The following is a 27,374-nucleotide window of genomic DNA, read 5'->3' on the forward strand; positions in this document are numbered from 1 at the left end:
AAAAGAATACAGCCATTTCTGTAAAGTTGTTTGTATCATATGCAATATAGTATTTTACATGTATTGTTGTGTTTGTTTAGAATCCTCCAAAGGAGAATGACTTAGCCTTTAAAAACATCTTTCACTGAATAGTTTATAACTCTTTTAGACTATTTCTTTTGTATGGTTTTATTTATAATCAGTTAAGTAAAATCACTTTCGTAATTAAAAAGTCTACTTATCAGATATTAATATGACAATACAAGCTTTATTTTAGCTAATGTTTTCCTGCTTTTTCATACTTTTTATTTAAACCTATATTTTAAACTTAACTTGTAAATAGCATACAGTGTATTTCATCCAATCTGAAATCTTTGAATTGGACTATACAGTCCTTTTACATATAGCATAGTTACTATTATAATTGAATTTAAGTATATTGACTTTATTAGGTTTATTTCTGTTGGTTTGCTATTGATTCTGTTTTTGGTCCCATTTTTTTCTAGTTTTTTTGCCTCATGAAATATTTGTGTTAATCTGTTTTCCTATTCTCTTTTTTACTGATAACTTTTTATTACTCTTTTAGTGATCACTCTAGAAGTGACAGCTTACATCCTTGACTTAGTATAGGCTATTTAAGTTAGTACTTTGAAGAACCTTACAACAGTCTTTTCATTTACCTTTTCCTGCTTTTTGCCATTTTCAGTTCAGTTGCTCAGTTGTGTCCGACTCTGCAACCCCACGGCCTGCAGCATGCCAGGCTTTCCTGTCCATCATCAACTCCCAGAGTTTACTCAAATTCATGTCCATTGAGTCGGTGATGCCATGGAGTCATCTCATCCTCTGTTGTCCCCTTCTCCTGCCTTCAATCTTTCCCAGCATCAGGGTCTTTTCAAATGAGTCAGCTCTTCGCATTAGGTGGCCAAAGTGTTGGAGTTTCAGGTTCAGCATCAGTCCTTCCAATGAATATTCAGGACTGATTTCCTTTAGGATTGACTGGTTGGATCTCCTTGTAGTCTAAGGGACTCTCAAGAGTCTTCTCCCACACCACAGTTCAAAAGCATCGTTCTTCGGCATTTAGCTTTGTTTATGGTCCAACTCTTACATCTATACAGGACTACTGGAAAAACCATAGCTTTGACTAGATGGACCTTTGTTGGCAAAGTAATGTCTCTGCTTTTTAGCATGCTGTCTAGGTTTGTCATAGCTTTTCTTTCAAGGAGCAGTGTCTTTTAATTTCATGGCTGTGGTCACCATCCGCAGTGATTTTGGAGCCCCCCAAAAGTAAAGTCTGTCACTGTTTCCATTGTTTCCCCATCTATTTGCCATGAAGTGATGAGATCAGATGCCATGATCTTAGTTTTCTGAATGTTGAGTTTTAAGCCTACTTTTTCACTCTCCTCTTTCACTTTCATCAAGAGGCTCTTTAGTTCTTCTTAGCTCTCTGCCATAAGGGTGGTGTCATCTGCATATCTGAAGTTATTGGTATTTCTCCTGGCAATCTTGATTCCAGCTTGTGTTTCTTCCAGTCCAGCGTTTCTCATGATGTACTCTGCATAGAAGTTAAATAAGCAGGGTGACAGTATACAGGCTTGACGTACTCCTTTTCCTATTTGGAACCAGTCTGTTGTTCCATGTCCAGTTCTAACTGTTGCTTCTTGACCTGCATACAGATTTCTCAGGAACTTGATATTTTACTCCATGCATTTTAACTTCCACAGATTTTATTGTAGTTTTAAGCAATCAACATTTGCTTATACTTACCTGTATCATGAAGCTTAACAAATTTAAATAGAGCAGATAGAGCAGTATATTAATATTTTATGTCTTTATCTCTTCTAGCAGTTTTATTCTTTCATCTGAGATCATATTCTTTCATCTTGAATAACTCTTTATTCTTAAAAATCAAGTCTACATATGACATATTCATTCAGATTTCATTTGAAAACATTAAACATATTTTTTTATTTGTGATAGAAAACACAACATAAAATTTACCATCTCTACCATGATCAAGTTTAACAGTGTTAGGTATACTCACATTTTTGGATAATGGATTTCCAGAACTGAAACTCTATGCCCATTAATCAATGACTGTTTATTTGCCTAGACTCTAGTCCTTCATTTAATTATTGTTGTTTGGTGGCTGACTTATTTCACTTAGCATGATGTCCTCAAGGGCACCCATGTCATAACTTGAGAGAATTCTTTCAAAAATGATGAGTAACCTTCTGTTGTGTGTGTATGCATTGTGTTTATCTGTTCATCCATTGATGGACATTTGGGTCGCTTCTACTTATTAGCTGTGTGAATAACGCTGCTGTGAATACGTGCGTGCAGATATCTCTTTTGAGATTCTGGTTCCAATAATTTGAGTATATATCCAGAAGTTCTTGGAATAGATTTTATTTCTGTATTAAACAAAGACTGTACCAGTCAGAGTGTGGCTTAGATTGGTATATCTTTTCTTGTACCTTGAGTTTTTTTTTTTTTTAAAGGAAGGGGTTCTTTAAGATCGTGAAGGAGAAAAATGAGCTATATATAACATATTACTGAATATATTCAAAGCTACTTTCTAAGAAATCTTTTATTTCTAAAAATTTTAACTAAACTTTTTATTTTAAGGTAATTGTAAATTCATGTGCATGGTAAGAGATGATACAAAGAGATGTCCCATAATTTTAACCAGTTTCCTCAATGATAGCGTCTTACATAGTTATAGTACAGCATTCAGATTCGTGTATCTTGTCCAGCTTTATTTTTTAAAAGAATTTTTTTTATCTTGTCTAGCTTTTATTTTGTGTTGGTGAGGTGTATGTATCTTCCTTCACAACAGGCAGGGTGCTTATCATCGACTTAGACGATTGTCCCTCAGTGCCTTCAAGATGAGGGTTGTGCATGTTGTACAGTATGTGTCTGTATACTCTGGTTAGTCAGGTTGGTCAAATATGCTAAGTCACACTGCTGTAGTGTTATTGATATAGCAGCGTAAGCTTTGTGGACTTGGCACTGCTTGAGGCATTTCAGTGTTGAGCAGTAGCTTTCCATGTGTGTATGTAAGTATACATAGCAGTCACTTTGACTGCTTGTTAGATATTGTACAGATATATTGATTCATTCAGGAGGCTGAAGGTACTGGCTAACTTTCTTGCAGTATCTGGGTTTGGGTGTATGCTTGATTGTTTTTATCGGCAGAAAGTTGGGTATCATTAGTAGTATATCATTAGTAGTATAGCTGTCTTCTGAGAATATCCACTGAAATTGAGTATAGAAATAAGCTTTCTTAGAATATACAGCAAATAGCTGTTTATTCACTTCTACTTTGAATTTTGAGAATCAAAAAACCTTTTTTAAGAAGTGCAGTATTCATACAGAAAAGGACTTTAAGTGGTAAGTAAGTGTACAATTTTATGAATTTTAACAAAGCAGGCATACCTATGTGACTAATGCCTCAAACAAAAAGAGGATACTTTCAGTACAGCAGAATCATCCTTTGGCCCTCTCTCAGTTATTATTTCCTCAAGGGTAATCACTGTCCTGACTTTTAACATCATAGATTTGTTTTGCCTTTTTTAACATCTAATGTAAATAAGATCACACTGCATTCTCACTTTTATCTGGCTTCTTTTCGTTCAGCCCAAAATTTGTGAGATTTTTTTTTTCCCCTTATTGTGTGAATAGCAGTAGTTCATTCATATTCCATGAAAAGCCTTATACATGCACAGAAGCATACAGAATAGTGTATGCATTTTCTATTCATCTTCAACAGTTATCAACTCATGGCCAGTCTGTTTTTAGTTACTCTCCTACCTGCTGTCATTAACTCTCCAGATTATTAGGAAGTAAGTCCTGGACATATTTTTGCCTGGGTGCTCAGTATTTTTTTTTTCTTACGTATTTAATAACTTTACTAAGTTGTGTCTTGGAGTTGATTGTTCTGAGTTGATTTTCTTACATATGCTGTATACCTTTTCAGTATATGACTTCAAGTCATTTTTTTCTCATTGGGACAGTTTTCTTGAGATAGTGTTTTTAGGGAATTCCCTGGAGATCCAGTGATTCAGGATTTGCTTTTACTGCTGAGGACCCAGGTTCGATCCCTTGTGGGCAAACTAGGATCCTGCAAGCTGGGTGGTATGGCCAAAAAAAAAAAAAGTGTTGTTAGTATTTTAGTATTTGTTCTCTACTGCTTTAGTTTTCTTCTTTGGGGATCCCCCTCTATGACCATCTTATCTACTACTTTTTTCTCAAGTCTTTTAAAATCACTTTCTTATTTTCTTTTTGATACTAAAATTTTTTAATTTCACCTATTTATATAAGGCTTCTTTTCACTTACTTGTTTTTATACTATTTCTAATATAATCTTCATTTCTGAAGATATAATTTTTGGTTACACTTGTTATTTCCTGAATTCTATCATCTCATTTTGTTTCTCTAATTTTCATTAGTCCTGTTCTCTCAAATCTTCTATTATCTTGTTACTTTGTTTTAGCTCATTTAAAATTATCCATTTGTGATTTTCATCTGTTTTGTGAACATGTTTTAAGCTTTGCTTTTATTGTCTTTTATTGATATCACCCTAACATCTTTTTCCTCATAATAACTCTGAGATTTGATTGCCTCCCCTTTTGTTATTAATTTTCATGTGAAATTAATTTGCCCAAACTCTTAGATGGGAGAGATTAGTCAGGATAACTTTTTGTAGCTTTATGTATAAAGCTCCCTTTTCTATTGTTTTTACAAAGTGTTCAAAAAATATTGCCTTGTACTTTCTGAGATCTCTTGGCTTCACTTTTTATCTGGACCGTCTTTGACTTTTGCCCTCATGTCCCTGTTCTGGTCAATTCGGACTCTACTCCCTGCAGTTTTGCTCATTGTGAGTCTTTCTTTATTCTGTCCTCTGGCTGATTTTTGCTGTTTCCGTTTTCTCAGGCTATAAGATGCCTTTGCTTCTATCTGCTTCCTCCTTCACAAATGCTGATATTATGCAGCTTTGTGACTTCTCTTGTTTTTGCCTGCCCACTTCTATTTTGGTGTCTGTGGGCATAGATTGTCACTTAGTTTTGTTGCAGGTGTTTTTTAACGCTTTTGAGTTTTGTTACCCTGATATGTCTCTTTGGGTAGATTTGGATTAAAAACTACACATCACCATCACCACCGTCTTCTGTAATAGATTTGAAAAGGAATTGCTCTGTAGCTTACCGGACTCAATAATTTGGTGCTAACTGGTGAAGTATGGATTTTTCTCCTTTGTTTTATCAATAAAACTTGTCAGTTGGTCAGAAATTAGCTAATCTCAGTCTTAGATTCCTTGAATTTCATGAATCTTTTTTCCTCCTTTTGTTTTATCAATAAAACTTCCATCAGTTGGTCAGTGGTTAGCCAATCTGTCTTAGATTCCTTGAATTTCATGAATCTTCAGTATATAACTCACTTTTAAATTGGTGTCTCCACTGGAGATTCTACTATCCTGTATATTACTCTTGGGGAAGACAGTTACCTGACTTTACCTTTAATTCCTTGTGGGCTCAACTCTGTTCTCTCTCTTTCTCTTTTAGTCTTCTTTCCCCTCACCCCTACTTTCTTAGCACCATATACCCAGTCTCACTGCTTTCAAAAGTTTATAGTCTAGGCAGTGCAGAACACATACCCAGAAATATATAAATATTATAAGAGAGATTTTATGTTATCAGAGTGAAGAGGAAGTAATAATTAATTTTGGCCAGAGAAATCTTAAGAAGGCTTCACAGAGGAAGTAATAACTGAGGGAGGTGGGTTTTGAGCAACACACAGGAATTTAATAGATGTGTGAAACAACTTACTTGAAGAAACTGAATCTCCTGTGACAGTATTTCCCTATAGCAGTTCAACTCATATTGATCTTAAATTTCTTTTCTCATAATCACATATTGAGGTGAATGTGTCTCACAGAAGCCAAGGGAGTGTACAGTTTCACTGCTGAGAGTGGGCAGTAGCTTAAAAAGAGTAAACGAGGAATGGGAACTACCTGTACTAAAAGGACAGGTATAAGAAGACGGCCTAGTAAGGGATACTGAGATGTGAAATCAGAGACTTGACTTAAATGGTAAACCAGAAAAGACTGGTCTCAGAGAAGCCAAAAAGAAAGAGAATTTTAATAATGGGTCAACAGTCAGCAATGTCAAAGGCAAATGAAGTTGAATGTGCCCTGAAGCAGGGCATTGGATTTAGTAGCTAAGAGGACACGAACTGATTTTACTTGCTCCATTTTGTTTTGGATGCTTAGAGATTTCTAAAATTTGATTTTGTTTTAGATCTATGTAGAATATTTACATAGTTTCAGAGTCAAGTATGCAAAATGTGTCTGGCTTCTGTCTCTGTTTCCTCCATCCTAATTCTTCTTCCACACCGCTGGTAACCATTTCTTCTGAATTTTTCTTTCTTTTTTTTTTTTTTTTAAAAGATGTGAGACTTTCATTTTTAAAAATATTTATTTACTTGGCTATGCCAGGTCTTAACTGCAGCACATGGGATCTTTGATTTTAGTTGTGCCATGTGGGATCTAGTTCTCCAACCAGTGATCAAACCCTGACCCCTGCGTTGGCAGCGCAAAGTCTTAGCCGCTGGAGCACCAGGGAAGTCTCAGACTTTCATTTTTTTTTATGTCCAAGTAAGTCTGGGAGGTTGACCCTCACTATTACTCCTTCACCCCGCCCCCAGCCCCACTACCCTTCACAAGTAGAAGAAACGCTTACAGTCTGCAGCTTCAGTTCAGCTCAGTCATTCAGTCGTGTCCAACTCTTTGCAACCCCCTGAACTGCAGCACGCCAGGCCTCTCTGTCCATCACCAACTCCCGGAGTCTACCCAAATCTATGTCCATTGTGTCGGTGATGCCATCCAACCATCTCATCCTCTGTCGTCCTCTTCTCCTCCTGCCCTCAGTCTTTCCCAGAATCAGGGTCTTTTCAAGTGAGTCAGCTTTCCGTATCAGGTGGCCAAAGTATGGGAGTTTCAGCTTCAACATCAGTCCCTCCAATGAACACCCAGGACTGATCTCCTTTAGGATGGACTGGTTGGATCTCCTTGCTGTCCAAGGGACTCTCAAGAGTCTTCTCCAACACCACAGTTCAAAAGCATCAATTCTTTGGCACTCAGCTTTCTTTATAGTACAATTCTCACATCCTTACAGGACTACTGGAAAAACCATAGCCTTGACTAGATGGACCTTTGTTGGCAAAGTAATATCTCTGCTTTTTAATATGCTGTCTAGGTTGGCCATAACTTTCCTTCCAAGGAGTAAGCGTCTTTTAATCTCATGGCTGCAGTCACCATCCACAGTGATTTTGGAGCCTAGAAAAATAAAGTCTGCCACTGTTTCCACTGTTTCCCCATCTATTTGCCATGAAGTGATGGGACCGGATGCCGTGATCCTGGTTTTCTGAATGTTGAGCCTTAAGCCAACTTTTTCACTCTCCTTTCACTTTGATCAAGAGGCTCTTATTTCTTCTTTACTTTCTGCCATAAGGCTGGTGTCATCTCCATATCTGAGGTTATTGATATTTCTCCCAGAAATCTCGATTCCAGCTTGTGCTTCCTCCAGCCCAGCGTTTCTCATGATGTACTCTGCATAGATGTTAAATAAGCTGGGTGACAATATACAGCCTTGACATACTCCTTTTCCTATTTGGAACCAGTCTGTTGTTCCATGTCCAGTTTTAACTGTTGCTTCCTTAACTGCATACAAGTTTCTCAAGAGGCATGTCAGGTGGTCTGGTATTCCCATCTCTTTCAGAATTTTCTACATCTTAGAGAGCGCCTGAGCTTTGTCAGCTGACTTGTGAATAGGTCAAGGTAGGGGCAGAAAGGTCAGTGGCATTGATCTGCTTTGGCATCCAGGAATTGATCAGCCTCTCAGGCTGGCCTGGGTAGTGGCATCCAATGATCTGAGGGTAGCAATGGCTGTCTTTAGTCTTAGGAGGACTGAAGGGACACATTTGTCATGCAGTAGCCATCCACTGCATCATCAACCTCATGTTCAGTGTGTTTTTGTAAAAACCTAAACCAGAAATTCTCTCTCTCTTTTAAAAAAAAAAAAGATTTTATTTATTTTTTTAGTTGTAGTGGGTCTTCGTTGCTGTGCACGGGCTTTCTCTAGTTGCAGCGAGCAGGAGCTACTCTTCATTGTGGTGCTCGGGCTTCTCGTGGTAGTTGCTTCTCTGGCTGCAGAGCAGAGGCTCTAGGTGCATGGGTTTCAGTAATTGCAGCACATGGGCTCAGCAGTTGCAACGCATGGGCTTAGTTGCTCCTAGGCTTGCGGGATCTCCCCGGAGCAGGGATCAAAACTGTGTTCTCCATATTGGCCTGAAGATTCATAACCAGTGAACCACCAGGGAAGCCCCCAAACCAGAAATTCTTCACCGAGGATATCCTATTGCTGAAGGCTGATTTTGGTTACCAGGGAATCTCTATATATATCAGGCTAGAGTCCTTAAATATCCCTCTCAGGAAATATTTCCTATCCTGTTCTTTGGTATTCTCCTTTCTGGCAGCAGAGACAAGTGATAGGAAGGAAATCAATGATCCAGGAATGGGATCTTCAGTTCAAGGCAAGTGGGCAGCAGTAGTTTGATCTGTGTGTAGAACATCAGACAAACAGAGTTCCTTCAGACGTCTCTTACTCTGTTTCTTGGCTTTCTTTCGCAGAAATTTTTTTTGAAAATATACGTATCCCTGTGTAAGTCTGTCTGAACCTTCTCCAGAGAAGATCACCATGGCATCTGTGCTCTTCCAAAGGTACTTGGAAGTTCAATATCTCAGTTCATGTCTATAGAAGCATGGACTGCTGTAATGTCATAAGTTTCCAAGTAAAACAGTACTTTGTCCAGGATCTGCATGCCTTTCTCAGAGTTAAAAAGGACTTCATGATATTTCCTCCCGTATGATTTGCCACCTTTTAGCAGCCAGTAAATTGAGACTGTCTTCCAGGCAAGTTGCCCATGTCTGGAGCATACTCTACTGGGCACCTTTTAGCTGCTGCAGCAGGGTGGCAGCAGCAGAGAATCTGGGATCCAAGTCTCCTGATTAAAAGCATCTAGTCCTTCTGTCATCAGATGTTTCTTAGTAGCGTTGTCACAAAGGATCCAGAAGTACGCCTGTATGTGAAGCAGAAAAAAATAACATGAATAAATTCATTTCCCTAGACAAGCATTAGTTACTGTATTCCAGTGGAATCATAGCAGGTATACGCTGTTTGAGTTTCAGTTGTCAGCACTGTTTCCTGTCTCTTGCATCATCAGTTTTCCCCTGTCTTCTGGATCATTCATAGTATATGCATATCCATACATGCTGTAATATTTCTGTTCTGTTTCTCACTCTCCTTTATTGTGAAAGTCCTTGAAAGAGTTGTCCACACTCGCTGTCTCCAGTTCACCTCACCTCTCTTCATAATTTCTATTTCAAAATCTGATAACAGTCTCTCCACGCTGTTATAGAGGGCAGGCCGAAGTTCATCTCTACTGATGCAACTTTGCCGTTTATCTTTAAATCCAAAACTGTATTGTGTGCTGGGAAAAAAGGCTCCACTTTGAAAAAGGAGTTGTGGAGTGCTTCAAACTAGCAAGACCTTTAGCTTCTGAACACACAGCCCCAAATCCATCTTCTGTTGTGGCTGTAAAGAAAGATCTGACTGTACAGGTGTCTCTCTGCCTAGCAACACTTTCTTATTGGTAGTATCCAAAAAATAAATGTGTACAACCCATTTAACATACAAATTGTCTGCTCAGTTCCTCCTTTGCCATAAAGATAAAGGATTATCTCACTATCTGCTTTGGTCCGGTGATCAAATTTAAAATGGTGTTTTATTTCCTTGTGGTGAAAGATCTCACCGTCGTAATAAACCTACAATTAAGGATATTTCATTGCTCAGATTAGCTGCTTTCCAAACAGTTGCTCAACTACTGCCAACCAGTGAAATCCAAAGAAGCAGCTGGTATAGCCATTGACATTCTAAGGATGAAATGCATCTGGACCTTCATGTGCAATTTTCCTATCGGTCAGACACTGACCAGAGGAATAGTCATCACAACCAAAGAGAGTCCGAATGCCACACGTGGTGCAGTGGACCTACAGGATCTCCAGGCATGTGCCAACCAGGCTGGCAGGAGCAGGGGCAAGGGTGCTGGACCGTCTCTATTGTTTGTTTTTCATATAAATGTTATCTGTGTATGTGTATCTGGGCTTCCCAGGTGGCTCAGTGGTAAAGAATCTGCCTACCAGTGTAGGCTGCTCGGGTTCGATCCCTGGATCGGGAAGATCCCCCTGGAGCAGGAACTGGCAACCCACTCCAGGATTCTTGCCTGGAAAATCCCATGGACAGGGGAGCGTGGCGGGCTAGTCCATGGGGTTGCAAAGAGTCGGACATGACTGAGCGTGCACACATGCTTGTATCTATATCTACAGTTGTTTTTCTTAGATAAATGCTGACAAATTGTGCACAGTTTATCTACCTGGATTTTTCCCTCTCAACAATACATCCTGGCAATTGTTCCCCTGTTGTATATAGAGATTTTCTGAAACAATTTTATTTCCTTAATTTTGGCTGTGTCGGGTCTTTGTTGCTGTGCGCACGCTTTCTCTTGTACCGGGTGAGGCCTGCTCTTCATTGTGGTGTGCGGGGCTCTCATTGCAGTGGCTTCTCTTGTTGTGGAGCACAGGCTCTGGGGCGCCTAGAGTAGCTGTGGTGCACGGGCTTTGTTGCCCCACAGCATGTGGAATCTTCCCCAGCTGGGGCCGAACGCATGTGCCCTGTACTGGCAGGCAAATTCTTAACCACTGGACCATCAGGGAGTCCTCTTCATTCCTTTGTTCAGTTCCCCATTTTATGGATGTTCTGGTACATTTTAAGATGGAATAAGATGGAATAAGGCTCTTAGGAAAGATTCAAAGCAAGGGAAACCTTATGGAAGAGGAGGCCTTTTATTTTGCCAACCCGTGGGACATTCAAGGGACCCATGGCAGCTAAGATGATGGTGCCAACAAAGAGAGGGCTGAACACACTAACACAAGATTGCTTTTGGTCCTACAAAATAAGCCCCTTTGTTCTCTGAGCTAAAGAGGAGCTGGAAGGGTTTGAGGAAAGAAATTGAGTTTTTCCTTTCCTCCTATATTTCCTTATTTTATATACTCTGTTATGCTGTTAGGTTTTTAAAGCAGGCCTGGAGTAACCCTGGAGTTCAGCTATCTCTCACAGAGAGACAGCTGACAGTGTCAGAGAAGTCCTGCTTTCACCTTTGGGAAACCACTTTCCTGATGCTTGGTAGTCCTCCTTTGATTCTTGCTGGAATCAGCTCATTGGGCAGAAGAGGTATTCTTTAGAAGTCTCTGAATGGAGTATAAAATGGTCCAACTCCAAAGCTCTTATACACTAGATCCAAAAATTCACTCTCGTCTATTTCCCGTTGTGCTTTGTGCTCAGCCACATTGTCCAGTAAAGCTTACTAAAGACAGCGTTTGAGTGAGTGCTGCATAATCGTATAGCCAGCGATATACACATACGCAGATCTTCAGGGGGGTTCATGGAACTAAGATCAGGGAAAGTAGGACATAGAAGATGTTTGTTCTTCTGTTGCCCTTTCTGTCAGTCCACTTCCTCACCTGTCCTCATAGAGACGAGTTGCTGATATGATTCATCATACTCAACCGACCTAGTCATACAGAATGGGGTCACTGTGCTTTGAAAGATTATGCACAAATGCTATATGAGGAAGGTTTTGAAGCACTCTTGAATGATCACAAAAGCAGGGTTCAACAAAAATAAAAAATACATTCCTTGTTCTTAGATAGAACCATTTAACATCATAAGTGGTCAAACCTCCTGAGGTCAGTATATAAATTTAGTGTAATTCCCCAAAAAGATACTAGCAAAAGTTTTCCCAGCACTGGATCCTAAATTTCAAATGGAAAAATAAATAAGGAATTTATTAGTATCATTCCTGCTTAGGAGTACCTATGAAAGGGGCTTCCCTGGTGGCTCAGTGGTAAAGAATCTGCCTGCAGTACAGGAGTCGCAGGAGACACAGGTTCGATCTCTGGGATGGGAAGATCCCTTGGAGGAGGGCATGGTAACCCACTCCAGTATTCTTGCCTGGAGAATCCCATGGACAAAGGAGCCTGATGGAGCTACTGTCCATAGGGTTGCAAAGAGTCAGACAGAACTGAAGTAACTTAGCATGCACCCACACACACACTCATACACCTTTAAGTCTTCAAAAGGAAGAGCAATGAGAGGGGGCTGCCTTTACTCCATATTAAAAAATACTATAAAGACCCTATAATTCAAACACTGTGGTGTTGATACCTGGCTAGATAGATAAACCAGTGGAAATAGTTCCAAGTACCTATGGAAATTTAGCATTTGACAAAGGTAGCATCTTATATCATTGAGGAAAGAGATTAACTTAAAAAGTTGAAAATGGTGTTAACATGACTGGAGAGCCATTTGGAAACATATGTATTTGGATTTGCATTCCCTTTATACGTATATATGTGTGTGCTCAGTTGCTCAGTTGTGTCTGATCCTTTGCAACCTCATGGACTGTAGTCCACCAGACTCCTCTGTCCATGGAAGTTTTCAGGTAATAATACTGGAGTGGGTTGCCATTTCCTACTTCAGGGGTTCTTCCTGACCCAGAAATCGAACCTATGTCTCTTGCATCTCCTGTATTGGCAGGTAGATTCTTTACCACTGAGCCACCTGGGAAGCCCTACATTCCCTTTAATTTTCATTAAAATATATTCCAAATAGATGAGTTATTTCAGTGTAAAAAAATGAAAATATAAGTTTAAGGAAAAAAAATGTCCATCTCTTTATAACCTAGACATGAAAAAAGGGTTTCTATTGTAATTTAAATCCAGCAGATTGATACATTTACATGCTTAGAGTAAGGGCAACTTGTGCCTAGAAACGGACAATTGGGATCATTCCCAGTTGTGGGAATGTTAGTTTTTAATGACAGAAATTAAATGCCTAGGCTGGTGTTGAGTTGTGCAGGCTTGTGCTGACAAGCAGTGATACCTGCCTTCTGCAGGCGAAATTGAGAAATGGTCTGCATTTGCCATCTACCTCCACTGAGAAATATTCTGCTTTGGAGCCAAACAAGGAATAAAAGGAATTAAGAGCTAGTTTTCAGCCAAAATTTTCATGGGAAGTAAGTGTTCTCCACCTCCAGTCACTTGTCAGCTTTGGTTCAGCGAGTGAAGTCATTCAGTTGTGTCTGACTCTTTGCAACCCCATGGACTGACTATATAGTCCATGGAATTCTCCAGGCCAGAATACTGGAGTGGGTAGCCTTTCCCTTTTCCAGGAGATCTTCCCAACCCAGGGATCAAACCTCCTGCATTTCGGGCAGATTCTTTACCAGCTGAGCCACAAGGGAAGCCCAAGAATACAGGATTGGGTAGCCTATCCTTTCTCCAGCAGATCTTCCCAACCAGGAATCAAACCAGGGTCTCCTGCATTGGAGGCAGAGTCTTTACCAGCTGAGCTATCAGGGAAACCCCTTTGGTCCAGTGCCAGTGACTGAATTCATAGTAGAGAAATCATGAGCTAGATATAAAACAAAAGAGCTCAGGGTTAAGCTTAAGTGATGTGCCAGTCTCCTAAGGTGTGTAAAGGAGAGAGAACCCCTGAATATACACCATCTGTTTCTTACTTCATTTATTTAAAATTTTATTTTATTTTTTATTATTTGTTCATGAGAACAAATCTCATGATCCATTGGGTCATAGAAAAATCTTTGGATCACAGAAAAAGCAAGGGAATTCCAGAAAAACATCTATCTCTGCTTCATTGACTACACTAAAGCCTTTGACTTTGTGGATCACAACAACTGTGGATAATTCTTAAAGAGATGGGAATACCAGACCACCTTACCTGCCTTCTGAGAAATGTGTATGCAGGTCAAGAAGCAACAGAACTGGACATGGAACAAGAGACTGGTTCAAAATTGGGAAAGGGGTACGTCAAAGCTGTATATTGTCACCCTGCTTATTTAACTACTATGCAGAGTACATCATGCGAATTGCCAGACTGGATGAATCTCAAGCTGGGATCAAGATTGCCAGGAGAAATGTCAGTAACCTCAGATATGCAGATGACACACCCTAATGGCAGAAAGTGAAGAGAAACTAAAGAGCTTCTTGATGAAGGTGAAAGAGGAGAGTAAAAAAGCTGGCTTAAAACTCAACATTCAAAAAACTAAGATCATGGCATCTGATCCCATCACTTCATGACAAATAGATGGGGAAAAAAATGGAATCAGTGAGAGACTTTATTTTCTTGGGCTCCAAAATCACTGTGACTGCAGCCATGAAATTCAAAGATGCTTGCTCTTTGGAAGAAAAGCTATGACAAACCTAGGGAGTGTATTAAAAAACAGAGATATCACTTTGCCAACAAAGGCCTGAATAGCTATGGTTTTTCCAGTAGTCATGTACAGATGTGACAGTTGGACCATAAAGAAAGCTGAGCACCAAAGAATTGATGCTTTCGAACTGTGGTGTTGGAGAAGAGTCTTGAGAGTCCCTTGGACATCAGGGAGATCAAACCAGGCAATCCTAAAGGAAATCAAACCCGAGTATTCATTGGAAGGACTAATACTGAAGCTGAAGCTCCAATACTTTGGCCACCTGATGTGAAGAACCAACTCATTGAAAAAGACCCTGATGTTTGGAAAGATTGAGGGCATGAGGAGAAGGGGGTGACAGACTCAATGGACATGAGTTTGAGCAAACTCTGGGAGATAATAAGGACAAGGAAGCCTGGCGTGCTGTAGTCCATGGGGTGGCAAAGAGTCAGACATGACTCAGTGACTGAACAGCAACAAATACATGAGAACAAACTTTACTGTGCATTCTGGATCACAAAATTTCCCCAATTCTCCATCCTTTATTTAAGACAAGAGTTATTGAGAGCTTGATGTGAATGAAGAAAATGTTACACGCTGAACCTTGATCACATTTCACATTCCTCTTTTCCAATCTTTATTGAGTTCTGAGAAAAAACAAATATTAAGGAGGAATAAGGAGAAATGAGAAGATTTGAAAAGAAAGTGAAAAAGTTGAGAAGTGAGAGAGGCCCAACATACAGATAGACGATAGCTAGATCACGCTGAAAAACAGAAATCTGACCCACAAGCTGCTTCTTTGTGAAAACCCCATTACTGTGAAAGTTTGAGCCTTCCCTGATGGCTCAGCAATAAAGAATCCTTCTGCCAATTCAGGAGACTTGGGTTCAATCCCTGGGTCAGGAAGATCCCCTGGAGAAGGAAATGGCAACTTACTCCAGTATTCTTGCCTGGGTAATTCCATGGGCAGAGGAGCTGGTGGGCTACAGTCCATGGGGTTGCAAAGAGTAGGACACGACTTAGCAACTAAACTACCATGAAATTTTAGTTATTAAGACTAGCACCTCTTAAAGGTCCACAAGTGGATTCAGGAGTCTCCCTTTCTAGTATAATAATATGACTGGAGAAGGCAATGGCAACCCACTCCAGTGCTCTTGCCTGGAGAATCCCAGGGACGGGGGAGCCTGGTGGGCTGCAGTCCATGGGGTTGCGAAGAGTCGGAGACGACTGAGCAACTTCACTTTCACTTTTCACTTTCATGCATTGGAGAAGGCAATGGCAACCCACTCCAGTGTTCTTGCCTGGAGAATCCCAGGGACGGGGGAGCCTGGTGGGCTGCCATCTATAGGGTCGCACAGAGTCGGACACGACTGAAGCGACTTAGCAGCAGCAGCAGTACAATATGATAAGAGTTTTTTGGGCTCCAAAATCACTGCGGATGGTGACTGCAGCCATGAAATTAAAAGACGTTTACTCCTTGGAAGGAAAGTTATGACCAACCTAGACAGCCTATTAAAAAGCAGAGACATTACTTTGCCAACAAAGGTCCATCTAGTCAAAGCTATGGTTTTTCCAGTAGTCCTGTATGGATGTGAGAGTTGGACTATAAAGAAAGCTGAGCACTGAAGAATTGATGCTTTTGAACTGTGGTGTTGGAGAAGACTCTTGAGAGTCCCTTGGACTGCCAGAAGATCCAACCAGTCCATCCTAAAGGAGATCAGTCCTGGGTGTTCGTTGGAGGGACTGATGCTGAAGCTGAAACTCCCATACTTTGGCCACCTGATGCGGAAAGCTGACTCACTTGAAAAGACCCTGATTCTGGGAAAGACTGAGGGCAGGAGGAGAAGGGGACGACAGAGGATGAGATGATTGGATGGCATCACCAACTCAATGGACATGAGTTTGAGTAAGCTCTGGGAGTTGGTGATGGACAGGGAACCCTGGTGTGCTGCAGTCCATGGGGTCAAAAAGAGTTGGACACAACTAAGTAACTGAACTGAACTGAGGCAGTGTTAGTAAATGTTTAACAGGAGATTCTCTGGGAGAGTGGGAGTGACTGGGGCCATGATTTGTAGTGTTTTCTGATTTCCATTGTGTTAATATTTCCACAGGCTGATTTCAGGCTACCAGGAATTTAACATCAGTCTGGCAAGATTCCTGACAGTTTAACAATTGATTTTCTTAAGCTGGTTCTATCTGGCTTTAGCTAACCATTGCTTACAGATAATGAGTTGTTTGCCAACAATTCAGAACCTTAAGCCAACAAAGATGAAGGAAAATATTTAGGAAAATTAAGGAAACTTGCATACAGATTGAAGTGTGACGGTGTATAGCACCAGTTCCCTAACTGTTCATGTCTGGGGCTGTCTCTTTCACATGGTGATTCGTTTGTTGATAGGCTGTTTTCTGCTTCTGGGAGATTCCTAAGAACTCTCAGGTTGAGGTCTCTGGCAGGAAGAGTCTTCTTGATTCAAGAGCGGCTGATTTCTCTTTACTTAAGAAACAAAGATGAAAGGGTAGAGGCTGCAGGGTTTAACTGCTATGTTAGTTATTGATAGTGCCTGTAACGTTCTTTCCATTGCCATCAAGGGCAATCTTTTTTGGATGTCTCTTTCAGAAGATGAAGCCTCAGTTTTAAAGAGTGAATAGTGTTGTTCTGAAGGATATTTTGGAAAAGCTACTCGTATCTGGTTGATACAGCTGTGTATTGATTCCACTTACACAAGATATGTAGTCAAATTATAGGGACAGAGTAGAATGGGGGGGTGCTAGGGGCTGGTGGGGGAGGGGGAGGTGAGGAATTGGTTTTTAAGTTTCAGTTTTTCAAAATGAAAGATATTCTAGAGATGGAAGGTGGTAATGGTTGTACAGTGTCATTGTACTTAATGCCACTGAACTGTCCACTTAAAATGGTTAACATGGTTAATTTTATGTTGAATATACTTTAGCATAATTTAAAAAAATTTCAACACTGAGTATCACATGAGTCATTTGCAATATTTGGCTGTATCAGCCTATATATAATAAGGCAGAGTCTATAATTGGGGCAATATTCCTAGGTAGATAAGATGCCCTAGGTTCAGAGTCAGTCCTGTCTATGGGACTGATTTCATTGTTATTAAGACAAAAGGTCAACAAAACAGTTGAGGCCAAGCAAGTATAAGAGTTTCTAAAAGTTTCTAAAAGTTTGAGAATTCTATTTGTCCTTTAGCCTAAGGATTGAAGGTCATCTGGGTGGTGAAATTCGATCCCTGAGTCAGGAAGATCCCCTGGAGAAGGAAATGGTAACACTCCAGTATTACCAGATGAACCCAGGGATCGAACCCAGGTCTCCTGCATTGCAGGCAGACGCTTTAACCTCTGAGCCACCAGGGAAGCCCATACGTTATAGCACTTGTCCAAATACTTACCTTGGTTTGGTGCTTTGCAATATGCACTTTCAAACATACAGGACCTTAGTTTGGGTACATAACTGGAACTTATTCTTGCCTTGAGAACCCCATGAGCAGAATGAAAAGGCAAAAAGATAGGACACTGAAAGATGAACTCCCCAGGTCGGTAGGTTCCCAATATGCTACTGGAGATCAGTGAAGAAATAACTCCAGAAAGAATGAAGAGATGGAGCCAAAGCAAAAACAGCCAGTTGTGGATGTGACTTGTGATGGAAGTAAATTCTGATGCTGTAAAGAGCAATACTGCATAGGAACCTGGAATGTTAGGTTCAGGAATCAAGGCAAATTGGAAGTGGTCAAACAGGAGATGGCAAAAATGAACGTCGACATTCTAGGAATCAGTGAACTAAAATGGACTGGAATGGGTGAATTTAAGTCAGATGACCATTATATCTACTATTGTGGGCAAGAATACCTTAGAAGAAATGGAGTAGCCATTATAGTCAACAAAAGAGTCCAAAATGCAGTACTTGGATGCAATCTCAAAAACGACAGAATGATCTCTGTTCTTTTGCAAGGCCAAACATTCAATATGACAGTAATTCAAGTCTATGCCCTGACCAGTAATGCTGAAGAAGCTGAAGTTTAACGGTTCTATCAAGACCTATAGGACCTTCTAGAACTAACATCCAAAAAAGATGTCCTTTTCATTATAGGGGACTGGAATGCAAAAGTAGGAAGTCAAGAGACATATGGAATAACAGGCAAATTTGGTCTTGGAGTACAGAATGAAGCAGGGCAAAGGCTAATAGAGTTTTGCCAAGAGAACACACTGATCATAGCAAACACCCTCTTCCAACAACACAAGAGAAGACTCTACACATGGATATCACCAGATGGTCAACACCGAAATCAGATTGATTATACTCTTTGCAGCCAAAGATGGAGAAGGTCTATACAGTCAGCAAAAGCAAGACCGGAAGCTGACTGTGGCTCAGATCATGAACACCTTATTGCCAAATTCAGACTTAAATTGAAGAAAGTAGGGAAAACCATTAGACCATTCAGGTATGACCTAAATTAAATCCCTTATGATTATACAGTGGAAGTGACAAATAGATTCAAGGGATTAGATCTGATAGAGTGAAGAACTATGGATGGAGGTTCGTGACATTCTACAGGAGGCAGGGATCAAGACCATCTGCAAGAAAAATGCAAAAAGGCAAAATGGTTGTCTGAGGAGGCCTTACAAATAGCTCTGAAAACAAGAGAAGTGAAAGGCAAAGGAGAAAAGGAAAGATATACTCATTTGAATGCAGAGTTCCAAAGAATAGCAAGGAGAGATAAGAAAGCCTTCCTCAGTGATCAGTGCAAAGAAATAGAGGAAAACTATAGAATGGAAAACACTAGGGATTTGTTCAAGAAAATTAGATGGAAAAGGAAATAACAACCCACTACAATATTCTTGCCTGGAGAATCCCATGGACAAAGGTGCCTGAAAGGCTACAGTCCTTGGGGTTGCAAGAGTCTGACATGACTTAGTGACTTAAAAAAAAAAAAATTGAGATACCAAGGGAAGATTTCATGCAAAGATGGATACAATAAAGGACAGAAATGGTATGGACCTAACAGAAGCAGAAGATATTAAGAAGAGGTGGCAAGAATATACAGAAGAACTATGCCAAAGAAATCTTCATGACCCAGATAATCACGGTGGTGTGATCACTCACCTAGAGCCAGACATCTGGTATGTGAAGTCAAGTGGGCCTTAGGAAACATTACTACAAACAAAGCTAGTGGAGGTGATGGAATTCCAGTTGAGCTATTTCAAATCCTGAAAGATGATGCTGTGAAAGTGCTGCACTCAATATGTCAGCAAATTTGGAAAACTCAGCAGTGGCACAGGACTGGGAAAGGTCAGTTTTCATTCCAATCCCCAAGAAAAGCAATGCCAAAGAATGCTCAAACTACCGCACAGTTGCACTCATCTCACATGTTAGTAAAGTAATGCTTAAAATTCTCCAAGCCAGGCTTCAGCAATATGTGAACCATGAACTTCCAGATATTCACGCTGGTTTTAGAAAAGGCAGAGGAACCAGAGATCAACTTGCCAACATCCACTGGATTATTGGAAAAGCAAGAGAGTTCCAGAAAAACATCTATTTCTGCTTTATTGACTATGCCAAAGCCTTTGACTGTGTGGATCACAACAAACTGTGGAAAATTATGAGAGAGATGGGAATACCAGACCACTTGACCTGCCTCTTGAGAAACCTATATGCAGGTCAGGAAGCAACAGTTAGAACTGGACATGGAACAACAGACTGGTTCCAAATTGGAGAAGGTGTACGTCAAGGCTTTATATTGTCACCCTGATTATTTAACTTCTATGCAGAGTACATCATGAGAAACGCTGGACTGGATGAAGCACAAGCTGGAATCAAGATTGCCGGGAGAAATACCAATAACCTCAGATATGCAGATGACATCACCCTCATGGCAGAAAGTGAAGAAGAACTAAAGAGCCTCTTGATGAAAGTGAAAGAGGAGAGTGAAAAAGTTGGCTTAAAACTCAACATTCAGAAAACGAAGATCATGGCATTTGGTCCCATCACTTCATGGCAAATAGATGGGGAAACAGTGGAAAATGTGACAGACGTTATTTTCTGGGGCTCCAAAATCACTGCAGATGGTGACTGCAGCCATGAAATTAAAACATATTTGCTCCTTGGAAGGAAAGCATTGATGAATCTAGACAGCATATTAAAAAGCAGAGACATTACTTTGCCAACAAAGGTCTGTCTAGTGAAACCTGTGGTTTTTCCAGCAGTCATGTATGGATGTGAGAGCTGGAGTATAAAGAAAGCTGAGCGCCGAAAAATTGATGCTTTTAAACTGTGGTGTTGGAGAAGACTCTTGTGAGATCTCAGGGAGATCCAGCCTGTCCATCCTAAGGGAGATTTAGTCCTGAATAGTCATTAGAAGGACTGATCCTGAAGCTGAGACTCCAATACTTTGGCCACCTGATGGGAAGAACTGACTCATTGGAAAAGACCCTGATGTTGGTAAAGATTGAAGGCGGGAGGAGATGGGGACGACAGAGAATGAGATGGACATGAGTTTGAGTAGACTCGGAGTTGGTGATGGACTGGGAGGCCTGGCGTGTTGCAGTCCATGGGGTCTCAAAGAGTTGGACACGACTGAACTGACCTGAATTGAGCTGAAACTCAGGACATTCAAAACATTACCGCGGCCCTAGGGCGAGCGGTGGTCAAGGGCGGAGGTGACTCACTGACGATCGCTGGCAGGACTGCGTGCAGGTTGCCAGACGGAGTGCAGGTACAGTCGGGGTTTACCCCAACCAGGCGCGGATCAGCGGCAGCCAGAACTCTCTCGTGTCCTCCCGGCTTGGTTTAATCCCGGGATCAGGTCGGGCCGGCCGCCACCAGTGGCTGGCTGCCGGCTGGCGGCCGCGGCCGCTTGCCTGCCGGCCCAGCCGCCCGGCTGCCTCCTGCAGCAGTTGGGCTAGTGGCTCGGGGCCCCGCCCCTGCCCGCCTCGGGGCCGGCGCCTTGGATGCCCGGCTCGTGATTGGCCGCAGGCGCGGCGCTCCCCTTCTCCGCCCCCTTCGCCGGGGTGAAAGGTCAGAAGAGCTCTGGTCTGTAGGGGCGGCCATGGCGGGGTTCTGGACTGGGGCGGCGGCGCTGGCCACTGCGGGACGGCGCGGGCGGCGGTGGCCGCAGCCTTTGATGCGGAGCGTGGCGCTGTGGACCGTGAAGGTGAGGAGCGACGGGACTCCTCTTGGGCCCGGGCTTCGCTGGGCTGCCTGCCCCGCACCGCCTAGCTTTGGCCGGTGCTGCACCCCCATCCCCCCACCCCCCACCACCCCGAACTCCTCCTCCCCGCGGAGTTCGCCCAGGCGGGTCAGAGCCGGCATCCCTGGCCCCAGCTGTGTCTCCGGGGATCACGGAGGGCAGCGCGGCCCAAAGAGCCAGCCGACGTTGAGTTTTCTGCTTCTTTGGGAGCCGCTGACAGCCACCTCGCTGTAATTTCCCAGCCCTTCGCGCCCTTCTGTTCTTGGGCCGTGCGGTTTTGGCTTCTTCTGAGCTTTTCAGGTGCATTTGTAAGGGTCCTTTCAGTTACCGTTTTCTCCTGCCTTGTTCCTCCTTTGAAGAGACCCTAAATTGCTGCTCAGTTAAGAGTTAGGGTTTTTCGTTTATATCACCTTTTAAAGTACCATGTCAGGATGGGCTACTACCTTTATTTGAATGGAGAGCCTGTTTTAATTGCGTTACATCACATTATACTGTTTACACATGTTGTCAGTTTTTTGTTTTTTTCCCCTCTGTAGTGGTTAGGCTAATGTTTGTGTTGTCCTCAGCATCTCTGCGCTGTATTTCCTCATGTTTCATGGTGGCAGCCTTGACTTACACGTTGGAGTGTTTATGACTCTTAACACTTTCTGTCTTCAGAATGGAGTCTCTTGTAATTTCTAAACAAAGACTACCTAACTGACTTCATTAATAGAGTTCAAGTCACTGGAACAAATTATTTAAAGTGTTTTTTGGACACTGCCTGTTTTCTTCTTTTAAAAACAAAATAGGCACATAACTTGATTTATTGTCATGGACCTTAGAATTGGTAGACAGTAAAAAGATGATCTAGCCCATCCTGCTCTACTAAAAAGAAGAGAACTCAGGCCCAGGTGAGAAATGATGCAGCTGGAACTGATCATGGAAGCGAAAGCAAGTCTGCAGACACTTTAGCCTAGGGTCAGCTTTAGAATGCTGACAACTCAAAATCCCTGGATTTCTTTGTGCTGGCACACAATTAAGATCTTTGTTTCTTAATCTTGATTGTTTTCTCATGTTTTAATGTCTTTTGGCCTCCTTATTTGGAGTTGAGAAGGTCTTAATGTAATTTATGTATGAGGCAACATGATATGAAAAGGCATGGACTTTGGAATCACACCTAAGAAGTTTTGCGTATTATGCAAGTCACTTCTCAGCTTATTGCTTATGGGTATTCTTTTGTTTCCTAACGAATCTTTCTGGACTACATCCTGTGTTCTGTCTCTATAGAATGAATATAATTTCTCTTTTAGAAATGTTAGTCTGTTTGGAGACAAGTGTAAAATGCCTTCAGGGGAGAGGCTTTGGTGCTGTAAAGAAAATAAAATGGAGGGATTAACCAAGTCTAGATTTTGAGCTTTGTAACTTTGTCCTAGATACTGCTCTGGTATTCTGCTTGAATTAACCTATTCAGTGCTTACAACAGCCATTTCTAGATGAAGAAATTTTTTATGTGAATTGCTGAAACCGTGCTTAAGGTTAAGGGATTGTTTTCCTTTGGAAGTGAAAATTGGAACAGTTTTGAAGGACATAGTGACTTTTTTCCGAGGCAGAAAGAGAAGGCAGAAGAGTTGCGTGTGACAGCAGCACGTGCAAAAGGCCTGGGCCAGAGGGAATGCTGAGACAGAGGGACTGGAGAAGCCCCTGGGGCTTTGGCATGGGGACCACATGGTGCCCCGGAGGCAGCAGGAGTCGGACCATGCTGGGCCTGACTCTAGACCCTGCTATCGGGTGATGGGGAGCCATTTATGTTGAAGTTGGGAGGGATTGTTACACTGTCACATGTTAGAGCAGAGAGGCGAAGAGAGAAGTAATTTGTTAGGCTATTTACTGCTGTACACTTATTGTATGACATGTAAACTTTGATTTTTCTTTACGAGTTTCTTCTTTAAACGTGTTGGCAGAGCCTGCATCTTGTCTATTACTGTTTTCTTAGCATAGCGTTTGACAAAGTAGTGCTGAATGTGTGGCGACACTGAAGGAAGAGTTATTTCTGTGCCAGTAAAGGATTTCTCCTGGAGGAGGGAGGAGGGGAGGAAGCAGGGAACTTGAGCTGCTTAGCTTTTCTCCAGGCTTCTTTTCTATGAACTTGAAACATGCATTACTGAGTCTGTGTTTGAAGCCGAACCTTTTGAAGATTTTATTCCTCCCCTTTCTCCCTCCACCCCTGTAAATCGTTTGGTTGGTTGGAAAGCACACTAACTCTAGTCTAGAGAGTTCTAACCGTTCTTTTAACCAGTCAATAGTTTGTTTTTAGGGTGTGTGTGTGTGTGTGTGTGTGTGTAGGGTGTGTGTGTGTGTAGGGTGTGTGTGTGTGTAGGGTGTGTGTGTGTAGGGTGTAGGGGGTGTATGTGTGTGTGCGTGTGTGTGTAGGGGGTGTATGTGTGTGTAGGGGGTGTATGTGTGTGTAGGGTGTGTGTATGTAGGGTGTGTATGTGTGTGTAGGGTGTGTGTAGGGGATGTGTGTGTGTAGGGTGTGTGTGTGTGTAGGGTGTGTGTGTGTGTAGGGTGTGTGTGTAGGGTATGTGTGTGTGCGTAGGGGGTGTATGTGTGTGTGCGTGTGTGTGTGTGTGTGTGTAGGGGGGTGTATGTGTGTGTAGGGGGTGTGTGTGTATAGGGTGTGTGGGTGTGTGGGTGTGTGTGCGCGTGCACACCTGCGCCCGTGCACTCAATTGTGTCTCACTCTTTGGACTGTCCTTCAGGTTCCTCTGTCCATAGAGTTCACCTTTTAGTCTTTTTTTGTTTTGGCTTTTTAAACACATTCTATTTAAATAACTAGTTTTTTTCCCCTTCTGTCTACATTTTTCAGGGGCTCCAGGATGTTGGACTTGCGGTAATTGCTGCAGTTTATTGAACTTTTTATGCCTTATATGATTTTCAGATATTTCCTCTTAGCCTTGTAACAAGTAGGTAAAAAAAAATTCCAACTTTACAGAAGAGGAAGCAAAAGCTCAGAGCAGTTAAGTAACTTGCTTAAAGAAACAACCGGCTGAGATAGATGTTGAACCTTGGATAGTACGTTCCGAAAGCCTTGCCTTTCCAGTTTGTCTCTCGTTTGGGTCATGGTCTCATTATATGGTGCATCCACGAAGTTCAAATGCTCAAGCTTTACGTTCCAAGTCCGTGATTTTCTTTTCTAGTCATGGAAGAGAATGTTTAAGCAAATCTGAATGCTTTAGCATTGCCTGGAGGTAAATCTTTCCACCTGCTGATAGATTTCCGACAATCATTTGGGAAAAAAATCTTCTAACATCATTACAGAAAGCAGTTTTTGATGAATGAATATGTTTATGGACATTCGTGTATTTATACATCTGCTTTTTTTGGATTTTATTCTTAAGAGGTTCAGAACAAAGGAGTGATTGGTAAAACTCTTTTCTAAATAAGAGGAAGAGATGGTGACATGTTGATTGAGTGAAGAAACAGGAGTTAAGTGATTCCAGTTTTTAAGAAAGTGGGTAAATGGGAGAACAGGGATGAAAAAGGAAATTTGGGAAGGAAAAAGGTGTTTGTTTGTTTGTTTGTTTTTTTAACAGGGGTGGAGAGCGGTAGTGTTTCCTTTTAGGTATTTGGACTCAGAGGGTTCCAAGAGTCATGTTGATTTGCTGGTAGCACTGGAGTTGGTGAGAACTGGTAGGACTTGGGATCTGTTTTGGAACTAGAACCAATAGTACTTGCTGTAACCAAAGGGAGATAAAAGGAAAGAGAAGAATCAAGGACCTTCCTTTGAAAGACAGACACAAAGGGCCACATAGTGTATGATTCCATGAGTATGAAACATCTAGGGTAGGCAGAGCCATAGAGGCAGAGGTGGGTCAGTGGTTGCCAAGGGCTGGGGAGAGGGATGAGGGAGGAGATGGGAGTGACTGCTAACAACTGGGGTGTCTTTCTGGGGTGAAGAGAAAAAATGAGAAGGGTCAAATTAATACATCTTGGGGGACAAAACTAGTTTGAGCTTTATAGCAGTTATGGAAAAGAGGGAAGCGTTTAGGCTTCCCTATACTAAGGAACATTCATTAATCAGGATAAACAAACCTTGTCCTAGCACTGAATGTGTAGAATTCATTATATAAAGGCAACTAGCAATCCAGTTAAAAAAAAAACAAAAACTTTTTTACTCTTTTATGAAAAATTCAGTGATAACTGACATCTCATTGATTGCTATTAATATAGCACTTTGTGGAAGTTACAGTGTGTAAAAAAAAAAACGTTCTGTAGCAGTGGGATCATAAAGTTTCCCAGAAGCAGAGCCTGAAGAGGGATTTCGTGCAGGTGGTGGTAGTTGAGAAGCGTAAAGAAGGCAGGCTAGAGCAGGGGTTAAAAAATATCTAAGCAAGGAAGGGGATCTAGGTGGAAACTAGATTCAGTCTCATCTCACAGGGGAGCCCTGGAGCAGTGGTTCTCAAAGCAGGGGACTCTGTAGCCAGCAGCAGCAGCATTACCTGGGTACTTGTTAGGAATGCACATTTTCTAGCTTCACCCTAGACCTGCCAAGTTTGAAACTCTGAGGTGAGAGCCAGCAGTCTGTTTTTATAAAATGATGAAAATGATGCATAGTCAAGTTTGACAAGCACTGCTCTAGTGCAGTAAAAAGCATAACGTGAGCTGTAAGTGAGCTGTAAGTATAATTTAACATTTTCTAGCACTCACATTGGAGAAGGCAATGGCACCCCACTCCAGTACTCATGCCTGGAAAACCCCATGGATGGAGGAGCCTGGTAGGCTGCAGTCCGTGGGGTCACTAGGAGTTGGACACGACTGAGCCATGAAATTAAAAGACACTTACTCTTTGGAAGAAAAGTTATGAGCAACCTAGACAGTGTATTCAAAAGCAGAGACATTTACTTTGCCGACTAAGGTCCGTCTAGTCAAGGCTATGGTTTTTCCTGTGGTCATGACGTATGGATGTGAGAGTTGGACTGTGAAGAAGGCTGAGCGCCGAAGAATTGATGCTTTTGAACTGTGGTGTTGGAGAAGACTCTTGAGTCCCTTGGACTGCAAGGAGATCCAGCCAGTACTTTGGCCACCTCATGGGAAGAGTTGACTCATTGGAAAAGACTCTGATGCTGGGAGGGATTGTGGGCAGGAGGAGAAGGGGACGACCCAGGATGAGATGGCTGGATGGCATCACAGACTTGATGGACGTGAGTCTGAGTGAACTCTGGGAGTTGGACAGGGAGGCCTGGTGTGCTGTGATTCATGGGGTCGCAGCAAGTCGGACACGACTGAGTGACTGAACTGAGCGACTTCACTTTCACTTTTTACTTTCATGCATTGGAGAAGGAAATGGCAACCCACTCCAGTGTTCTTGCCTGGGGAATCCCAGGGACTAGGGAGCCTGGTGGGCTGCCATCTGTGGGGTTGCACAGAGTCGGACACGACTGAAGCGACTTAGCAGCAGCAGCAGCAGCAGCACTCACATTAAAAAAAAATTTAAAGCAGTGAAATTAGTATTTTATATTTACCCAGTGGCTTCCCTGGTGGCTCACTGGTAAAGAATCTGCCCGCCAATACAGGAGAATCGGGTTCAATCCCTGCATCTAGAAGATCCCCAGGAAAAGGGAATGGCAATCCACTCCAGTATTCTTGCCTGGAGAATCCCATGGACAGAAAAGCCTGGTGGGCTACAGTCCATGGGAGTCACCAAAGAGACACGACTTAGCAACTAAACACCACCAATGATTTAACCCAATATATTAAAAATATTTTAGTATGTAAATCTAAAACTTTAACAAGGTTTCTGTTTTGTTTTTCATATGAAGTCTTCAAACC

The 27,374-nt window shown here is 41.8% G+C and overlaps 1 protein-coding gene and 1 pseudogene across 1 annotated transcript in view; one reads left to right on the top strand and one right to left on the bottom strand.

The window, feature by feature from the left end:
- The window catches only part of LOC128057596 (asparagine synthetase [glutamine-hydrolyzing]-like), a 55,457-nt pseudogene extending 34,030 nt beyond the window's left edge, over positions 1 to 21,427 (bottom strand).
- The window catches only part of PCCA (propionyl-CoA carboxylase subunit alpha), a 381,652-nt gene continuing 375,703 nt past the window's right edge, over positions 21,426 to 27,374 (top strand). Inside the window, exon 1 of the mRNA XM_052649967.1 lies at positions 21,426 to 21,530. Within this exon, the coding sequence (XP_052505927.1) occupies positions 21,426 to 21,530 (105 nt within the window). The remainder of the gene's footprint in view (positions 21,531 to 27,374) is intronic.

The sequence above is a fragment of the Budorcas taxicolor genome, chromosome 12 (assembly GCF_023091745.1).
Source record: "Budorcas taxicolor isolate Tak-1 chromosome 12, Takin1.1, whole genome shotgun sequence".
Classification (NCBI taxonomy): Eukaryota; Metazoa; Chordata; class Mammalia; order Artiodactyla; family Bovidae; genus Budorcas; species Budorcas taxicolor.